General features: G+C 38.2%; 1 protein-coding gene across 9 annotated transcripts in view; it reads left to right on the top strand.

Annotated features, from left to right (window-relative positions):
• CDC42BPA (CDC42 binding protein kinase alpha) overlaps window positions 1–19,178 on the top strand; it is a 176,021-nt gene that overhangs the window by 117,493 nt on the left and 39,350 nt on the right. For all 9 annotated transcript variants that reach the window (XM_061475223.1, XM_061475226.1, XM_061475225.1 and 6 more), the window contains 6 exons: window positions 1,682–1,929; window positions 5,950–6,055; window positions 7,858–7,982; window positions 14,470–14,575; window positions 15,159–15,307; window positions 17,347–17,438. In XM_061475223.1, coding sequence (XP_061331207.1) covers window positions 1,682–1,929; window positions 5,950–6,055; window positions 7,858–7,982; window positions 14,470–14,575; window positions 15,159–15,307; window positions 17,347–17,438 — 826 coding nt within the window. The remainder of the gene's footprint in view (window positions 1–1,681; window positions 1,930–5,949; window positions 6,056–7,857; window positions 7,983–14,469; window positions 14,576–15,158; window positions 15,308–17,346; window positions 17,439–19,178) is intronic.

Here is a 19,178-nt window from a genome sequence, read left to right as displayed (position 1 = left end):
TTATTCTGTTACTCTAGCTCTGTATAAGGCATTACATAATGCCATCCAGCTTTCACTTCTTCTGCACCATCTGTCTTACTGTCTTAGTATTACCTTTTCATTGTGCAAAAAAAATGTGAACCACCACCAAAACATTTTGCATACCTAATAGATGATGTTGCGCAGCCTAAACTTATGTGCTGCATTGCCATATATGAGTAGGCAATTCAGTATGTTGGGCAGTAACAAACAAGTTCAGTAGTTAACTGCCTGTGCATGAAAGAAAGTTTCTATATCATCTTTTTTTCTTTTATTTTCTTTCGTGTGTATAAATTATTTTTTTTTAATTCTTTCTTTCTCCAAACCATCTCCTGTTAGGGTTGCATCTTCTTTCTCCAATTCAACATTGTGCATGCCAAGGACAGGATTTTACTCTTGGATCAAAACAGATGGTTGTTTTGATGAGTTACAGAAAACGATGTGGTAGCAGCACAATCTGGCTCATACATTTAGGGGGTTCTTTGGTGTTCTGCTGGTACTAAGAGCAAGGCCCAGCTTGCTCCTAGGAACTCAGCTCATCTTAATGTTCCACAATGACATTTAGCTCTTAAAGTCTATTCATACGTCAACAAAAGGAAATTGGTACCCAAAGCCATGTTTAATTAAGGGTGACTGAAAGGTTTTTAATATCTCATGGTACGACTGGAGGTATAATTAACAAAGTATCTTCAATCCTCCCAAAGTTGTGAGTCAGTCACTGTAAGGAAGGAGGTTTTCCAGTTACCTGCACTATCTCAAGGCACAGTGTTTGTATTAAGTAATTTCCTTTCCTTAGACTACCTTTAATTACAGATTTAAGTAATAGAAAAAAATCCAAACCAAGTTTTACATGTGTTTACATACAAAAGTATTTCCATACTTGGATTTCAGTGCATGTCATGCCACTATCTCATTTTGAACCTGATCTTGCTCCTCCTCTATGTTATGGCAGGACATTGAGTTTAGTGAGTGCAGCATTTGGTGCAAATGTGTATGTATCCTGAAGCAATGTGTAAAGACTATTGACATGCCAGAAGACCTCACTAAGAGAGCTATGCAGCTGCGAGAAGTGAAGTAATTACTCTTATTGTTTAAAGCTTGTTTTTCCTATTAATCCACTCTGATGTAAATGATCAGTTTAAGTAAAATAGGTCAGGTTTCCCTCCTGACCTATTCAATCCTTATAGTGTTTCTGTAGCTAGATTTTAGCCTTCAGTTAAGACTCTGCTTGTCTTAGTATAGCTCTTCCACTACTTATCTGTGCTTTAAAATATGCTGTCTGTATATCATAGTCCTTATTCTGCATTCCTCAAAGTCACATGAACTTGTTGCTATCAGTGGTGTGAGTGGGAACATTAAAGTCCTCCAATTCTGTGGTCACTTTCTGACTGCATGTAAAGGGGGGTCAGAATGGGGCCAGAGATATTTAAAGAGATGATCAAATTTTCAGTGGATTGAAATCTATTACTCTATTTAAATCACAAACTGATAAAGGGTACAGTTCAGATTTAGGCTGTAACAAATTTTCAAGAACATTGGGATAGGTGTGTTTAACTCAGATCTGTAATGGGATATTTTCTAAACATATGCTTAGGAATATTGAGTTGTTATTGAGCTTCATTTTCTGCATCCTTGAGTACTAATTTACGGCTGTTTATTTTAGCAAAAACAGGTTGGTCGCTCACCTGGAGTAAGCAGTATAGAACACCAGCAAGAGATCACTAAATTAAAAGCAGACCTGGAGAAGAAAAGTGTTTTCTATGAAGAGGAACTATCTAAACGGGAAATCATGCATGCTAATGAAATAAAAAGCCTGAAGAAAGAACTGCGGGATGCAGAGAGCCAGCAGCTTGCCCTCAAGAAGGAGATAATGATTTTGAAAGACAAGTTAGAGAAAACCAGAAGAGAAAAGTGAGTATTGCATAAAATTTACCTTTAAGCTGAAAATATCTTTTGAAGACTCCTGCTATGTTGCCAAACACACCGTCACTTCCTTCACTGTAATACAGGCAGGTGCATTTTGGCTGAGCCAGGGTTGAAAACAGTCACCTTTTAAAAACAAAGAAGTACCAAAAAATGTCCATCCCTGGCCTGAAACAGTTAATTTTGCAGAATTTGTGCCCTAGCTGACCATCCAAGGTATGTAACTTGAGTTGCAGACTTTGGGGTAGGTTAACCCCTGGAGCTTATGTTGCAGTTTAAAAGAGTTTTTTGACATTTTTCTTCTGTTTCATCTTGTGATGCAAAATGGTGTTAGAGATCAACTGTTGCTTACATTTCTGCCAGCACAGGGACAGCCACTTAATGCAGACTAAGGCTAATCCATGCTGGGTTCCATCCAGTGTTAATATCAGTCATCAGACTACTGCAGGCATTAAGCTGCTTTATCTCTTCTGACACGGTAATTTTGTTAGAGACCTGCTTTTTTCTCTCCCACATGGTTGGAGCTTATAACTGGCCTTGAGAATGTTCTTCGAGGCGTTCAATAAAAGCAAGTTTTTCTGTTGGATAGTGTAGTGATGGAAATACTCATAAATCAAATGTGTTCATTTTCATTCATAAAAAATTCAGAATGCTTATAGACACTAACAGAGGTGCTGCTTCTTGCTGCTGTAGCAAGATGGCATAACAAGTTCCTGCTGAAAGCTTAGCCAAACTGTAGGGAGTTCTTAAATATAAGTAGTAAATAAAGCTTATGCCCATAGCGGTGGAAACACTGCTTCTCTGATAGTCCTTTTGCACCAGGGGAAGTGGATCGTGCAACTTAGAATGCAGTGCATGAGCTATTCCTTCCTAGAATACAGGTATTCATAGGCTGGATACGCCTAAAAGAAAACTAGAGAGGGACTTAACACAAGCGAATGTTGTGGTAGGATGAGGGGGAATGACTTTAAGCTGAAAGAGGGGAGATTTAAATTCGACATTAGGAAGAAGCTGCTTTTCTTTTAGCTTTTGTGGTCAGGCATGCAGAGCCTTTTGTGAGCCTTCCAGTTCAGAGGTGTTCAATGTGAGAGTTGAAGAGGAAGCACCTGGGGGCTTTATGCTGAAATAAGTGGAATTATTTCAGCAATGGGCTTGGGGTGGGTGTGAGGGTTAAAGTGTGTGTATACAGTTTGGCAAAAACATTTTGGAGGTCTAAAAATAATCTTTAGTGCTTATGAAAAGGCTTTGGTAAAAGGGTGTGGTCGCATTACTTCGTGAGGGTTTATAGCATAGAGTGAATTACGTAGGTTATCCTAAACAAGGGTCAGTCAGAGCGTGGTCAGAATCTGTGCACAGTATTTTTGTGTAACTTGCTTGTGGGTAGTTTCTGGTTTTATTTTTTAAAAATGGGTATTGTTTTCTTTGTTTCCTTCAGATTTATGTTTTCTTCTGCTATTTCAACAATGTAAGTTTTCAAGGGGGAGAAACTCCCTTTCTGTACTTGCCCTTTGCTGAAGTCTCCTAACCTCCGTGCAATTAAAATTGGGAATGTAGGAGCATGATATCGGGCCAGTGATCTGTTTAGCACAATATTCCATTTCTTAGAATCATGTTTGTAGAAGTTTCTTTTAAACCTGTCATTTAATGGCAGATTTATGAAGCAGAGAGCTCTATCAACCAGCGTTTGGGGGTTTTAAATTGTGTGATATAAAGAAGCCTGGGGGCTGGTGTTTGTTCCAGTCTGCTTTCCTTGGTTTCAAAGCAATGAGTATCTCTCCACTTTGTACAGCTGCAGTAAAGAGCTGGAGGGACAGAGTGATACCATGAAGCTGTATTTCACATTGCTTGCATGTGGTTTGATAGAGTTATTTTACTGATAAAAAGAAAGCTGGATCATGTATGCTTTCTTAAACTTGAAGGGCAGATACAGAGCTAAATTTCAGATGAGAGAAAAAGTTTGATGGTAGAGGAGGGTACCAGGTTTCAAAGCAAATGCCTTGTTTTGATCTTCCTGGCTGTCCAAGGTATGCCTATGGAGTCTGTTCCATGCTTTTCTGAGTTGATATTTGGGTGTGATATATTACACCCGCATTCTCCTCTGTCTAAAATGTATCTTTGTTTCTGTATTACACTATAGCGGTCTGACTTACTGAGTTAGTGACAATCACGAGTTAAATTAAGACTATAAAATACAGAAAACTACAAGTATGTTGGCTATTTTACTGCTCCAAAGCTTCCTTAACCCACCACTATTTATGGCTGCTTTGAGCCCTAAAGCCTTAAAAGAACAAATTTTAGACAAATAGAGAATAAAAAACCCTGAAGAAAACCATAAAAGCTAAATAAAAGAAATAAATACAGATTTAGTTCGGTCTACTGTCTGAGGAATTAGCTTTGAATCTGTGCCTTGCAAACAGAAGCAGGACCTGTTATTAATTCCCCTGACAGCCAATGCTTTAATCTCTTCCTGCCTTTTCCCTAGACTGCTCATCATATGCATGGAATCTGTTGATACAGAAAAGAAGTGGTGGTAAATTTCAAACTTGGCGTTTATGCAGTAAGGGTAGTCTGTTACTTTACTAGGATGGAGTGTTACGTTTCAAAGGATGCCTAGCAACATACAATTTCACCATGAGTCTTAACATGCTGTACTGGATTTCAAAGAGTGGTTGAAGCACTAAATGAATTTTAAATTAGGAATAGGAAATTCAAACCAGCATTACTCTTAACTGAGTTCACTGTAACCACTGACATCTTTTAAGGTCTCATCTTTTAAGGGTGTTCTGTCAGTTTGGCAGAGCTTTGGTAGTTCAGCAGCTCAGAAAAAGAGGCAAGGATGTAATATCTCTGTTGTACAATGTAAAATCCAAATCAGTACCCAGAAGAAAAATCACAGTGCTCAGGACAAGGTTTCCCCTGGATTTTATTTCTACAGTGCTACCCTTTTATACCAAGTACTTTTTCAAACCTTTTTAAGGCTGCACAGTGGTGTTTGCTGAATGTTTACTGCATCTCTGACATTTATAGTATAGCCCATCAACCTACTGATGAACTTTGTGCCAGTTACCTGAATAGCTAGTGAAATGGTGAATACAAGATGCAAATGTAGCAAGTCTGAAAAGAGTGGATGTGAGGTGGAAATTGCATGTCCAAAACACTGCTGTACCACCACTTTCAGGAAATTACAGTGTTCTTTGGCAAACAGAGCACCTGCAGCTTCATTTATTTTCAGGGTCTCTTATTCATTGTGCAAGATCAAAGCTGATGTTAAGTGGAATTAATCAGGGGTTCTCCTCTGCTGAGTGACATTCACAGGGAAAGGGAAGGTTTGAGGGGAACAGCTATTTTGAAACTTGTTCTCAGAAAGAATGGTCCAAGCCTGCTGTAGAATCTGGTGATACTTAGTGTGTAGGTTATCCACCCAGTTTTGGGCGTTAGTAGGCATATAGTACCTGAATTAACAGTTCCAGTGTGTCCTGTCTGTTCTAAATTGTCCAAAAACTAGCCTGCATAAGCTTTCCTCATTATAGACCCAGCTGTGAGTGTACTGATTTAGCTTCTGTATGTTCTGGTTTCATAACATGGTCATTTTTGCTCGTCACTCTATGTGAAACTTGGATTTCTAGCAATACAAAGTTAGAATAATGTTTCTGTGAGCTGAGAATTTACCCTGGGCCTCTCAGCATATTGACACATGCTTTGAGCTGCAGAATTACAGCTACCCAGTGTCGGGGTGGTTCATCTGAACAATGTAGTAAGTGTAAGTGGATTGATAAACAGTAGCTCAGTGGAGCTGTATCAGTTCCATACTGAAGGAAAGATCAATGTCTTAATATTAAACACACCATCTTACAGCCCTACAATACATTACTTAAATAGGTTGTGGTATTACCAGCATAGTACTTCCTTTTCAGCTGGTGTGTGTATTGATCTTTTTGTCTATAAGTGAACAGCGTAATGAGTGTTGGAATAAGAAACTTTCTAATTCTGCTTCATTTTATTTCTTAGCCAAAGTGAGAGAGAGGAATTTGAAACAGAGTTCAAACAGAAGTACGAGCGAGAAAAGATTCTGCTGACAGAGGAAAACAAGAAACTTTCAAATGAACTCGATAAAGTAAGTGCTGATTAGTTGTGTCCTGAGTTTACAATTAGGCTATGTATAAATTGGAAATGTTGGAGCTGTATTGGTTATTATTAACTGTTAATTGATAGCAGAAATTTATATTACACCAAAAGTGGTGATCAGTATTTGATTTGAATAGGGCATCTACATAGAATCATAGAATGGTTTGGGTTGGAAAGGACCTTAAGTTCATCAAGTTACAACCCACTGCAGAGGGGCAGGGACAGCACATGCTAGACCATGTCGCCCAAGGCTCTGTCCAGCCTGGCCTTGAGCACTGTCAGGGTTGGAGCATTTAGAACTTGAGAATGTGTGCATATATATATATGTGCATGTATGTGTATTTGTGTGAAGGAATTGAGTTAGATGCTCTTACAGTTTAGTAAGATTCATCTTAGTCAATACCTTAAGCCAAGAAAAAAAGGTGATTTATTTCATTGTATGACCCCAACATAAAAATACATAGTTAATGATGTGGTTACTTAGGGTATATCTGCATGTCAGTTACTGTGAAAAAGCAGGGCCCTCCCATCCATTGAGATGAAGTGTTACCTTGAGATATTAAAAAAATACAAATGATAAAGCATATTAATTGAAGTCTGTTGAGCAAGGAAAAATTGTTTCGTGCATTTAGATTATCTCTTTATTGTTCATTTCGACAGGTTGTTCAAGTTCATTGTGGATTAGCTAAGCTTTGCTAAACTAGTCTATTCTTTTTGTAATATATTAGGTTTTCTAAAAATATGATGAAAGTAGAATGTTCTTCAGAGTGAGCATGTGTGCATGCCAGCGTTCAAATTGAATCCTGTTTTCATACCACTATAAGACACATGCTTTGCCTGTATGTAGGCTTAGTCCAAGAGCAGTAAGAGATCTGTCACTTCAATAGTTTTTCTGCTTAGTGTCAGTCATATTTAAATTATAAGTCCATTTAAATAAGTATGGAGTAGAGTACTTTGGAGTAAAAAGCAGAAGAGATTTGAAACTGATATTTTTTCCACCACTTCAATTTGTTAATGTATTTCAGTACTAAAGGAAGCTTTTTACTTGAGAGCCATTCTCCTAAGCAGGGCTTCCTATAAAGTCTGTCTGATCTCTGATTCCAGTTTGACTTTCGGAATAGCCATTTAATGCAATGAAGGTTTAGTTCCCCATACCAAGCCAGGTTAGCTGTGGCTTTGTCTTGCAGAATGTGCATGTATGAATGACAGCTCTGTGAATGTGAGAGGTTAATTGTTGGGTATAACATATTGTACTTACAGATGTGCATTTAATTTCAATTTCCCTGACTGCAAGTAAGTAAAATGAAAAAAAAGAGGGGAATGTGAGACACCTGGAGAATCTCAGGACTGACTCATGCCTGTATCTGTTAAGCCTCTCATTCTCCATGGTTACTAAACAAGGGAGAGGTTTGGCAGCTTTATCTGAACTATAACAATTTTTGTGCCCTTGCTTTGCCCTTACAGTGTAGGTTTTTTCATCTAGAACATTCCACACCTATATGCTGCAAAGCAGAAACCTCCTAAGAGTTCTGGAGGTATTTAGAGACTAATTCTCAGAAAACTAATTAATTAGAGTAAAAATGCAGTTCTAGTCCTTAAAGGTGGTCTTTCAGCACAGCTAAGGTCATACATAAGGAGAGATTCTGGCTTTTTTTGTTGCATAGTGTTTATCGTGATGGGTAGTATTGGTTTCTAAAGCATTGTGAGTGAGAGGACCGCATGGGTTTGAGTCTGCAAAGGTGGAATCACAGCAGCTTATACCTTTAACAAGTTGTTCAAATTCTCATTCAGCTCACTGCCATGTTTGAGAGGCTGAGTATGAATAACCGGCAGCTGGAAGAAGAGATGAGAGATCTGGCTGATAAAAAGGAGTCCGTCGCCCACTGGGAGGCCCAAATCACTGAGATCATCCAGTGGTGAGTCCTCTGCTCTAATGTCACTGCAGAATCCCCTCAGGATGTGGTAGGGCTGTTACTTAGTTTTCGCCTTTGCACGTGGCACTTGGAAGTGCGTAGGTAAAATCTTACAACCGGCCTGGATTGTGCTGTATTTTTCCATGAGATTTTAATAATACCTAAATCCTCCTTAAGAGTGAAAGTGTCTAACCAAACACAACTTCTTTAAGTACGGAAGAATCACGGCCATTGGGTGTGGCTTGTGGGTTTGGAAGAATGCTGGAAGGATCATGTGCTGGGCTCACGCCTCGGAGAGGGAACAAGCCTGGGAAAAGCAGTGGCTGAGTGCTTGTGTCTCGGCATTAATTTCCTTCATCTGCTTGTCATGTGGCAGAATGAAACAAATACAGTGCAACTTTTATGTGATGGGTTTTTTTACAAGGAGGGCATTTGAGACTACCACAAATAAATAATGACGTTATGTTTCTAAAGTCTTCTGGGCAGTTCTAATAAATCAAGGACCAAAAAGCCGAGTTGAAACTATTCGGAGAAAAAGATTGTTTTATCTAGGTGGTCTTTATTTTTCCTCTCCATGCCTGCTTCTCTCCCCTCCCTTTTATGGTCTGTTGCAGTGTTTAGCATCTACAAAACCAGTTTTCATCCACATACTTTCTTTACAGATTACCCACTTCTGGGAAGATTTCATCATCATATAGTCATCTTTTTTTTGGATTACTACTTGGTTATTCCCCCCCATTATTCTCATCTCATGTTAGTAAAAAAATCTAATTTGTTGTGTCAAAGCCAAAATGGGAAACGTTTCCTATAATGAAACTGTTTGGTATTTTTGTAATGTCAGTATCATAGAAATTTGGTTTTTGCATATTGCCATGTGAATATGTAACAGGAAAGAAGGGCTACCCTCTGGGCTTCTTGAAGTGTTTTAAGCAGTGATTGTAACATGAAGTATGTAATGCCAATCTGTGCTATGAAGTCCATAGCATCTCAGGCCATTATATTTCTAGCAGAGGTTAACAAATGTACAGGGTCCACTTTGTGCATATTCCTTTTCAGTCTTATCTCTCATAACTGAGTATAGTAGATGGCATCACGGAAATAAAAAAATGCATAAAAGTTGTTTAAATGACCAGTTAATTTCTAGATAATCAGAAATGTTTATTTGGGGAAAAAAAAATCAAGGTAACAAGACAGACAAGTCTATTACTTCACATTCCATATTGTAATAAGGTAAAGCTTATCGTTCTTAATGCACCAAGGTAACCAAACCCCATTTTTCAGATTTAAATGTGAAAGTCCTCCTGAAACTTGGCAGTTCTGGCAAAAGCCAAGTCTGAATTACTTAACACTATGTAAAAACATACCAACAGCCATTAAGAATGTCCCTGCTCCAATTTATGAGTGTGTTTAATATTTTAAGATGTGCTACTGATGTGGTTTAGGCTTGCGATAAAGGATCTCGCATGTATTAGAGATGTGGCTGTGGGGGTAAAAGAGGTTTGAGTGTTTTGTATCTCTGAAGATACCTCATGAAACCAATCAGGTACACGCAAGACTAACTTTCTGAATGAAATACCATTTTACTGATCCCTTATGATAATATAATGTTGTTTTTTGGGTTTTTTTTTAAGTATGGAACTAAAAATTAAGCAATTCTATAAAAAGAGGGAAAAAAAAGAAGTACTGTGAGCAGACTTGCAAGAGATTAAAAAGATGTGGCTTGGTTCCAGTTCCTAATCGCGATAACACATCCCAATACTTTCTCTCCATACTTCTCTCTGCTGATGTTAACGTTTTTCAGCAATGTGAGGCCTTAGCTTGACTCACATATTTTTTCTCATTATGTTTAGGTTTTCTATTTGTTACCCGGGTAATCTGGTCATGTCCTTCTGCTGGCCATAGAATTCAGCACTGCATACTGAAAGCAGGTCCTTTTCTGGGGATTTTTTTTACTGTGAGCATGGGATGCTATATGAAGTATTTAAACATCTATAATAATGATAAACATTTTTAAAAGGAGAAAAAAAAGAAGAAAATTAGCCTTCTTTAACCTTTCACAAGCCCTGTTTTCCTCAGAAGAATACACAGTTTTAATCCGTACCTGTCCACCTCTTCAGCATGATAACAGAATGCTTTGATGCTAACAAAGTGGGGGAAAGCTCTTAGGCTCCCTCTTCAAAACTGACAGATTATTCACATGATACTACCTTAAGATAGGGATTTGGGGTGCATACTTTCCACCTCTTAAACTTGGGGCTTGGCCACCATCATCATTTTGTACCAAGATTTATGAAGGATGGGAGGCAGTAGATGGACTTAATTACTGGGTTTGTAAACAGTTTGTTCAGCTGCCCATGGTAGTTTGAGGGATTTGTTGTAGTCCTGTTGTGAGTAACTCAAGCCCGAGGAGTCCCATATGTTCTTTGATTGCTTTGCCATCTAACAGATATCTCTCTTAGGAAATCTGTCCCCTGTTCAAATCCACATTTTGGGTGGTTAAGATTGTCACTTTCTTCATGACTCCTTGCACCCTTTTAAATCATTATTTCCTTTAGATTTTATAACTTGTGAGTTACTTGGATGGCCTATTATGTTCCCTTTAGCTTTTTCCTGCTTTCTTGCTGTGCTCTTTGAATCTTTTTAGGGCAAATGTACAAAAGCCTTTTTATTTTTGCTGTTATTATACCAAGATTCTATAAATACAGCCAGATTTTGATACAAACACTTGAATCAAACTGTCATTGCAAATTCTAATATGGTAGCAACAGACCCTCACAGATCATTCAGCCTTAATGGAGCTATTATATTGACAATTTATATTAGCCAAATCATTCATCATTCCTTGACAAGAGTAAGAAGTATTGAGGCTTTTATTGTCAGCTATAAATTTTCCTTTGGGAGATGGGAAAGAGATTGATTGCATGGGAGTTTCATGCAGTCTCTTCAAAAAAGAATCCTTTAAATAGCCATGCTACCATATTTCTGTTCTGCTGCAGAAAGGAGGTCGATGGAAATCTTGGTAGTGATTCCCATTGTACTTGGCAAGAATCTTACGAGTCTTTCTAGGAGGGATTCATGTAACCTTGTTCTAGAAGTCCTAAGGCAGACAGATAAATCCCATTAGTAGTACTTTAGAAATCACTTTTTCTCCCCATTGATTGAAAACGAAGCCTAGGCAACTAGTTCAAACAAATACCTCTGTATTGTTGAGTATGTTTATATGGATGAGCTAAATCCTACCTAATTTACCTAGTGGATGTTAGGCTTAGATTCAGCTAGGTGGCTCTCAGGAGAAAGCACACACAAATTGGGGAAGAGGATTAGCAAAAACTTTGGGAAAATTCAACTGTAAGAAACTCAAAACATGAAAAATCCTGAGATGCATCATGCTTGTGGTGTGAGTAATCAGAAGTTTAGTATCTATGAAATAGAAATTCAGGAGGGCAGTGGGAAATGTCAGTGTTTGGGAGCAGAGGGAAATGTTGAAACTTCTTAGAGAAGCAGCTTTAAATCCACATTTTGTTGAGGAGAGTTGGGGGGAAGAAAAAAGATGCAGGGTTTGAGCATAGTGATACAAAGACAGAAATTTAAAAGCATTGAGAAACCAGGAGAACTGGGAGTGATGGCTCTTGAACTTCCTTAGTGGTTTTAAATCAGGTAAGATGCAGCTTGGCCTAAGACCCTAGGGCTTTAAGACCACTCCTGTTCAGCAAAACCGTTTAGGCTTCTAGGTCCATATTGTATTGTAAAGTAGGAGACAGAGACCTGGAGAGTCTAAGTTTCTGAGCAGCCTGACAAATAGCATACTAGGTATTAGTGCTTATTCGAAGGTTGTCACGGTGTTAGCTCCAACCAAACAGTTGAATTTAATGTGACAGGAATTTGTACGATGTTGCTGTTGTCGGCTCGCTATAGTTAATGAGCTAAGCTTGCAAGGGCACTTCTGTTACATATGAAAACAGAACAGTTAACCTCAGCTAAATTTTCAGTAAACAAAGTTGACTCTGTGGAACCTGAAGAACTTTTTCTGCCTTAGGTCTTTTGTTGTGCTTGGTAGGGCTGTCCCCAGGAAGTGGGGCACGAAGAGAAACATTAGTAGGAGTAACTTTACCATTCTTGCTCTGGTTTTTTGTTTGTTTTTAAAGCCAAGCAAACAAAAGCAACCCAGCAAAACAGTAGGAAATCAGAAATCTACAAGACTCCTTGGTTCACGCAAGGCATTTCACATCAATGTTTGCAAACATGCCTTTAATCACTAGTCATTATCGAGGGAATTTTGCCATCTAGTGGACAACAAAACTATCTCCTCCGATTTGTAGTGCCGTTTAGCGTCTTCCGAAGTCTGAGGAGGTTCCTTGGACTCGGGATAGATTTCTGCAAAACATTGACTTTATCTTTTCATTTTTTTAGTTTTTCACATGTTCTGTGAAGCATCTTTCTGAGGTTTTTCCATGTGCAGCTTTTCAGCATTCAGAGCCTGGAGGTTCTGTACATCATAGACCAAATAACTGAAATGTTTCCTTACCTTCTATAAAGAAGGATCTATATGGCATGCTAAAACTTGACAAAGAAATTGGACATTGAAAGTTTGTCAGCTTTAGTGAGAAAAGTTAAAAGAATAAGACTCCAAATCAATTTAATCCGACATTATCCCCTTTTTCCTCAAAGTTTTTACACATAAAAAACGAAGATAAATGCTGATTCCTACATCACTTTTTGTTCCTTCTACATCACTTACTTTCTTGCCTTGAGAGCGTCACATTCCTTTTACTCCTGCTTACATTACACTCTTTTGTTTTTACTATGTATTATGCACCTTCCACCCCCCCCCCCCCCCAAAGCATCTCAGTGCTATTTCCTCACATCTTTTGCCCACTCTTATACGCTAAATAGTTTGTATAGGCCAAGTTTGTCTATATCCAGTCATTGCAATGTATCCAGCCTATTATGGGAAAAGAAGTTGGAGCGCTGCTTCTGTTGAGTTCTAGTATACCTTGGGAAAAATAGTGACTCATTAATATCAAAACTCTCCCTGACTTTAATAAAGTTGTGTTCTTTTCCAGTCTCTTCCCTACCTCTTGAGCTAAATTACAAGCAGGAGGCAAAGCAGATAAAGGCCAAAGCATGAATAAGTGCTTAGTTTTTCATGTTGAGTGTGAGTTTTGTGGTCGCTATTTTTGCATTAGCCTCCTCCGTATTAAAGCAATTTTTCTTATGTAAACTTCAGACTGCTCAGCCAGAAGTCAGTACAACCCGTAGCTGTTTAGTCCTTGGCTTTTGCATTGAGATCTTGCCATAAAGTCACTGTGGGAAAGTCCTTCTTTTCCTCCCCGTGGCGGTTCAGAGTGTGTGCTCTCTTTCTTGCCTCCTAGTCTCTAAATCTTTGTTGAAATACTGAGTTTATTTATTAATGGTAAACTTGCAAGTAGAACCATTTCCATATTCATTGTGTGCATGAAGTCCATAGCATCAACTAGAGAAACTGATGTTGCTTTATTGGTATGGAAGGGGAATCACTCCAACAGAATTACAGCTATGAAGGAAAGCAAGGAAAGTTAATTTCTGTTAAATAGAAATATTATTTTCCCACATTCCTCTGTTATTTTAAACTATTAGATGCTCATTACTTAGAGCACATCCTAAACATTTCTGTGGTTAGTGCTGGCAGATCTAACTGCGATCAAGCTGTGGTATTAGACTGCTTGTCTTCAGGACCAGCTCAGAGACTTGGGTGTACCCTGGTGCTGCAGAGCTGTGTTTGTTCTTCTGTGGGTTAGATGAGTGTGTCCAGAGCCTGGCATGTGAGGCGAAAGGAACTAGGGGGGGTGTGTGTGTCTGTTTGGGTAAAGTTTTTCATAAGCTACTTAGTTTTCAGTGACATAATTTTTTGGCAACTTCCTTTTCTATGTTAAAACCTGAGGCAAAGTAAAGAAAGATCCTTTTGCTGTCATTAATCACGAAGTCTTTTTTTCCTCTTTGTAACTGATGGTGGAAGAATCTCAAAACCAGACACATCTCCTCCTTGATGTCTTCACACCCAGAAAACATGCCTTGATAGAAAGCAAGCTCAGAGAGCCTCTTCTGGCTTATGTTGTTTAATAACATTGGAATTATATTCTCTCTCTTTAATTATCATTTCTTGAAACAATATCACTGATTCTACTAGTTCTCATAGTCAGTTGATACAGTAAAGTAAACCTCTAGTTCCAATACTGTATTATACTGAGACATATATTGCTTTCTTAGATACATAGTTCTTTAATCTTTATTCCTTCTCTTAAAGATGGATATTTTTATTGGATGTTTGCAAAGCCGTAAAGGTTTAGTTCTGTGTGGTTTTCTTCTTAGTACATTTGTTTTGTTTCTTTATGCTTTTTGTTTTGTATTCTGCTAGTTTGTGTTTCTGGTTGCTATTTTGTTGAAGGGATTTGTGGATTTTTTTTCCTTTCAATTCTTTGTTAAAACACCCTTTTCTTCTGTAATTGTTTAGGGTAAGTGATGAAAAAGACGCTCGAGGTTATCTTCAAGCCTTGGCCTCTAAAATGACAGAAGAACTAGAGGCACTGAGGAACTCCAGTTTGGGTGCAAGAGCTACAGTAAGAATATTTCCATATGTCAGGGGATTTTGTTTGTAAAAACACTAATTTGATAGTTTCAGCTGCAATTTTTACCTGTCAGTAGAGCCTGTGTTAGTCAAAAGTTAGACTTTTCCAGAGCTTCCCTTCTGAATAACTGAACAGCAAATTTATTGTTTATAGATGAATTAAACACCAACATCTTTATAATGTGATTTTATCTATGTTGTTGTTCAAGTAGCTGGTTTATAATCATGTATGAATTTGTTGAAGTAAATCTATACTTTGGGTAGTGAAAAACTTAGTCTTGTGAAATGTGAATGTCCTTCATAGCTGTCATATGAATTGAGGCACATCCAAACTAGAATTCACAGTGGTTTTAAGATCATAACAGTGTAAGATGTTCATTTTGCCATCTAATACTTGAGTTTAAAAATAATACTGCTAGTAACAATTCTTATTTTTTTTTTAGATTACTTTGAAATTAATGAACTCTGACATTAAGAACCTAATAGACAGAAATGTAATTGAAGTTAGTTCCATTCCTCAGTTTCAGCTTTCCTTCCTCTTAGCCTTTCTTTTCCCTTTTATTATTCTTTGTTAGGACATGCCATGGAAGATGCGCCGCTTTGCAAAACTGGATATGTCTGCGAGGTTGGAACTGCAGTCTGCTCTCGATGCTGAAATCCGAGCCAAACAGGCTATTCAGGATGAGTTGAACAAAGTCAAAGCTTCCTGTATATCTACAGAGTGGTAAGACTGAATTGTTCTGATGGAAATTTACTGTGATACCTCCTAGGAAGTGTCATCAAATCTTGATTTTTTTACCTTGTCTGTCAAAATTTGATAATGAATGATGTGCCAGTTCCTTACATCCAAATGTGAAAAAAAGACCACATGTCTCTTTATGGTCTAAGCAGCTGAATACCAGACTGGAACAGATCATCTGGTCCAAGCTTTCTAGGCATGGCATGACCTAGACTAGATGCTCCAGTGTCCTGTCCAGCTGCATCTTAAAAAAGTCCAGTGTTGGGGAATCCACCACTTCCCTGGAGAGATTATTCCAATGGCTGGTTGTTTTCATCGTGAAAAATTTTTCTCTTGTATCTGATCAGAATCTCCTCAGGAGTAACTTGTGCCCCTCATCATCCCTCGTCTTCTCCATGTAAAAAGGGAGTCTCCCATCTTCCTTGTAGCCACCCTTTAAGTACTGGCACATGGTGATGAAGTCTGTCCTGAGTATTCTTTTCTCCAGGCTGAACAAACCCAGTTCTCAGGCTTTCCTCACAAAGCAGGTTCCCAGTTCTTGGATCATCTTTGTAGCCCTTCTCTGAACCCTCTCCAGCCTGTCCACATCTTTTTTTTTGAATAGTGGGGACCAAAACTGAACTCAGTATTCTAGTTGTGGTTTGGAAAGTGCAGAGTAGAGTGGGATAATGACTTCTTAATCTCTGGTGGTGGTGCCCTTGTTGATGTAACCCAGCATCCTTGGCTTGCTGCAGCTGCACACTGTTCACCCATATTGAAGACTTCTCAGAGGGGACAGTTTAATAATACAATCTCTCCTAGTTGTGTTAAGTTCTAATGCAAGCAGAGTTTGCTTTTGCGTCTTTAACATACTCTCTTCCATTCTGTTGATAGCTTCATTGGGTTAGCTGACAAAAATCAACTCTTGCATAGAGATTTGCACAGTAATAAGATGTGGTTATGGAAGATTATGAATTCTTGTATGCCTTCCTCAGACACATCCTCCCCCCCCTTTTTAGACTTCATTTAGGTGAATGCCTAAAGCAGGGATTAGTGGGAAGACATTCCATTTCTAGGTTTCCAGGTTCAATATAGCTTAGAGCAATTGACTTGTTTGGCAACTTCATAAAAGTTGCAAACTTTCAGTTGCTCTCAGCTGGACAGAGCTGAGATTCAAATACGTTGTCTCTAAAGTGGGAATACCATGTCCACCTGACCTGGATGTTTTTCAGATCACATAACATGATGGGCAGCACTGTAGATCCTCTAACAGGATGTTTGCTTTGGTAGACAAGATGAGAAGTGTGGTACAAATGTGTTACCTATTGACTGTGAATCAGCAAGCACTGGGACAACTACCTATGAAGTAACTGAGAACTAAAATAGCTCAATATCATCTATGAGAATCACAGGCACTGTGAATTAACAAATTAAAAAAAACAACCAAAAAAACCAACAAACAGTTTTAAGCATAAAATAACATGTGGTCTTTTTTTCTCATTCACAGGATACCAGCTCACAAAATTACTCTCTAATTAGAAACATGAGCCTATCTAATGAGTAAACAGGGGCAATTAATTGCTTTTTATGTTGGCTTGGGTTTTTTAAATACCATACTAAACAGGTCCCAATAGATTTCTGAATTCATTCTGCATTTGATGACATCCAGAAGCTTGCTGAGCATTAATTTTTAAATAGCATGCAAAGATGGACTGTAGTGATAAGACAAGGGAGAATGGGTTTAAACTAAAACAGAAGTTCAGGACAGATATAAGGAAGAAGTTCTTTACTGTGAGGCTGGTGAGGCACTGGCACAGGTTGCCCAGAGAAGTGGTAAATGCTCCATCCCTGGCAGTGCTCAAGGCCAGGCTGGACAGAGCCTTGAGTGACATGGTCTAGTGTGAGGGGTCTCTACCCATGGCAGGGGGTTGGATCTTAAGCTCCTTTCCAATCCATTCTGTGATTCTGTAGACAAAAAAAAGTGACTTGTATCATGGGTTCTCAGTATTTACATGGTTTTTTTTTTTGTTTGTATTCTTTTGAAGTAAATTGCAAGAAGCCGAGAAGAAGAACATGGAGCTGTTGACAGATATTGAAAGGCTGAAAAAGGAGACAGAAGAGCTTAGATCAGAAAAGGGTATGGCAACTGATATCCAAGTAAATAACATGTTTCACTTTGGTGGGTACATCTTATCAGTTGTCACCTTGCAAGTAGAATATGGTACTGACAGACTTTGGCGTACAAAATGCGAGCACAACAATTGCATGTTAAGATGTACCCACAGCAGTTGCATTTGCATTTTTAACACGTACTTGTATTGCGTTTCGGGCTTGTTGATACGCTTGAACCAGGAAGCTATTATTTGAATTGGAATTGCATTGTTTTTGTTTGGCATACGTGTGGTGCCAGAAAACTGTTACAAGTACAGATACAATTTTTTTTCCCCCTTTACCATGGGTGAAGGTAGTCAGACTTCAACGCTGACCATAGTGGTGTTTTATGGATGCTTGGGGCCTGTCTGCACAGAGAGTAAACAACAGCCGAGGCATTCATAGCTTTTATTTGTTTTGTGGGATGACTTTTGTTGATTGGCATTGTAACCACGCAGTGAGCAGTGTGGTCGTGTTTGCTTTGCTGTGGTTTTAAGAGTATGTTCTGGGTTTTCTAGTGCATCTGTCTTAACAGTATTTTGCATTGTTGCTGGGAGAAAAGACTTTTTGGTAATTCTGAAATTAAAAAAGAATTCATTACGAGATGATAAATGATTTGGCTGATTCTTTCCAGTAGCTGTGTTCTTTGAATCTTATGAGTCACATGGGAAGAAGTGATTTTTCAGGCCAAATGGAATTACCTAATTTTCAGCAGGGAACTGTTTGAACTCCAGAGTTTCAAAACCCTGCAACAATTGCTGCATAGGGATGCCAAATACTCTTCAGCCTCTGCAACCTAAGAGCATGTCAGTCAATAATGTATTGTACATTCATCTCCTATATTCAGCCTCCAAGTGCTGGTTGACTGGTAAAAATAATACAGACCTATACAAAACATTAAAAAATGACTGATGCCAATAAGCAAATAAGACTGAGGGAACTGATACTTGTTCATCTTGATGCTTAGCACTGATACCAGGACTGTGCTTTTTCCAAGTCGCTGGAGAGGAACTCTTGATAGCATCTCCCTGGAGACAACAGCTTTCACTTACAGATTCTTGAACTGTCTTAAATATTCTGCATGGCTACTCAACTTCTGAAGTCTTCCTTTGTGTTAAGCAATGTGTTAAGAATTTATAATTAGTATTTTATGCTGTATTTTTTCTAGTGTTTGAGACCTTACTGTTTTTTTGTGAAAATGGAGATAAACTTTTACTCTTTTCCTAAAGAAAAGAAAGAAAATGTGCTGTTTAAGGAACAGTTGCTTATTACACTTTTTGCCAGAAGTAAATTAATAAGATTCTACTGCAACTATTCAAATATTATTTTTAGAAATACACCTTAATCCAAAATCCTTATCCTCTTTGGGCTTGGTTTTCTCTTATAAGAATAAATATTGATGTTTGAATTATGAACTGTATAGAGGATTCAAATTTAGTCAATGTACAGTGGTAGAGTAGCTTCTTGTGTGTGGGAATTGATTTCTAGGAAGGGATTACTTAGATTAGCACTTGAATCCATTGCTCTTTATAAATGATTTCCAAAAACTTAGAAGGATGGGGGGAAAAAAATTACTAAAAAAAGATTCTGTAAAGCAGCAGGTAATTTGAGAATTGGTTTTAGTATTTTAGTGGGATTTCAGTGTATTTATGTTTTGAAGAGGAAAGGGTTCTTTGTAACTCTTTGCTCACTGTGGGTTTTATTTACAACAAACAAGGTGATATAT

This window comes from Pezoporus flaviventris, unplaced genomic scaffold (assembly GCF_033815535.1).
Source record: "Pezoporus flaviventris isolate CSIRO_AGI_PZ_B2104156 unplaced genomic scaffold, CSIRO_AGI_Pfla_v1 ptg000083l, whole genome shotgun sequence".
Classification (NCBI taxonomy): Eukaryota; Metazoa; Chordata; class Aves; order Psittaciformes; family Psittacidae; genus Pezoporus; species Pezoporus flaviventris.
Note: the sequence above shows the minus strand (reverse complement) of the source record. Positions and strands in the feature narration are given on the sequence as shown.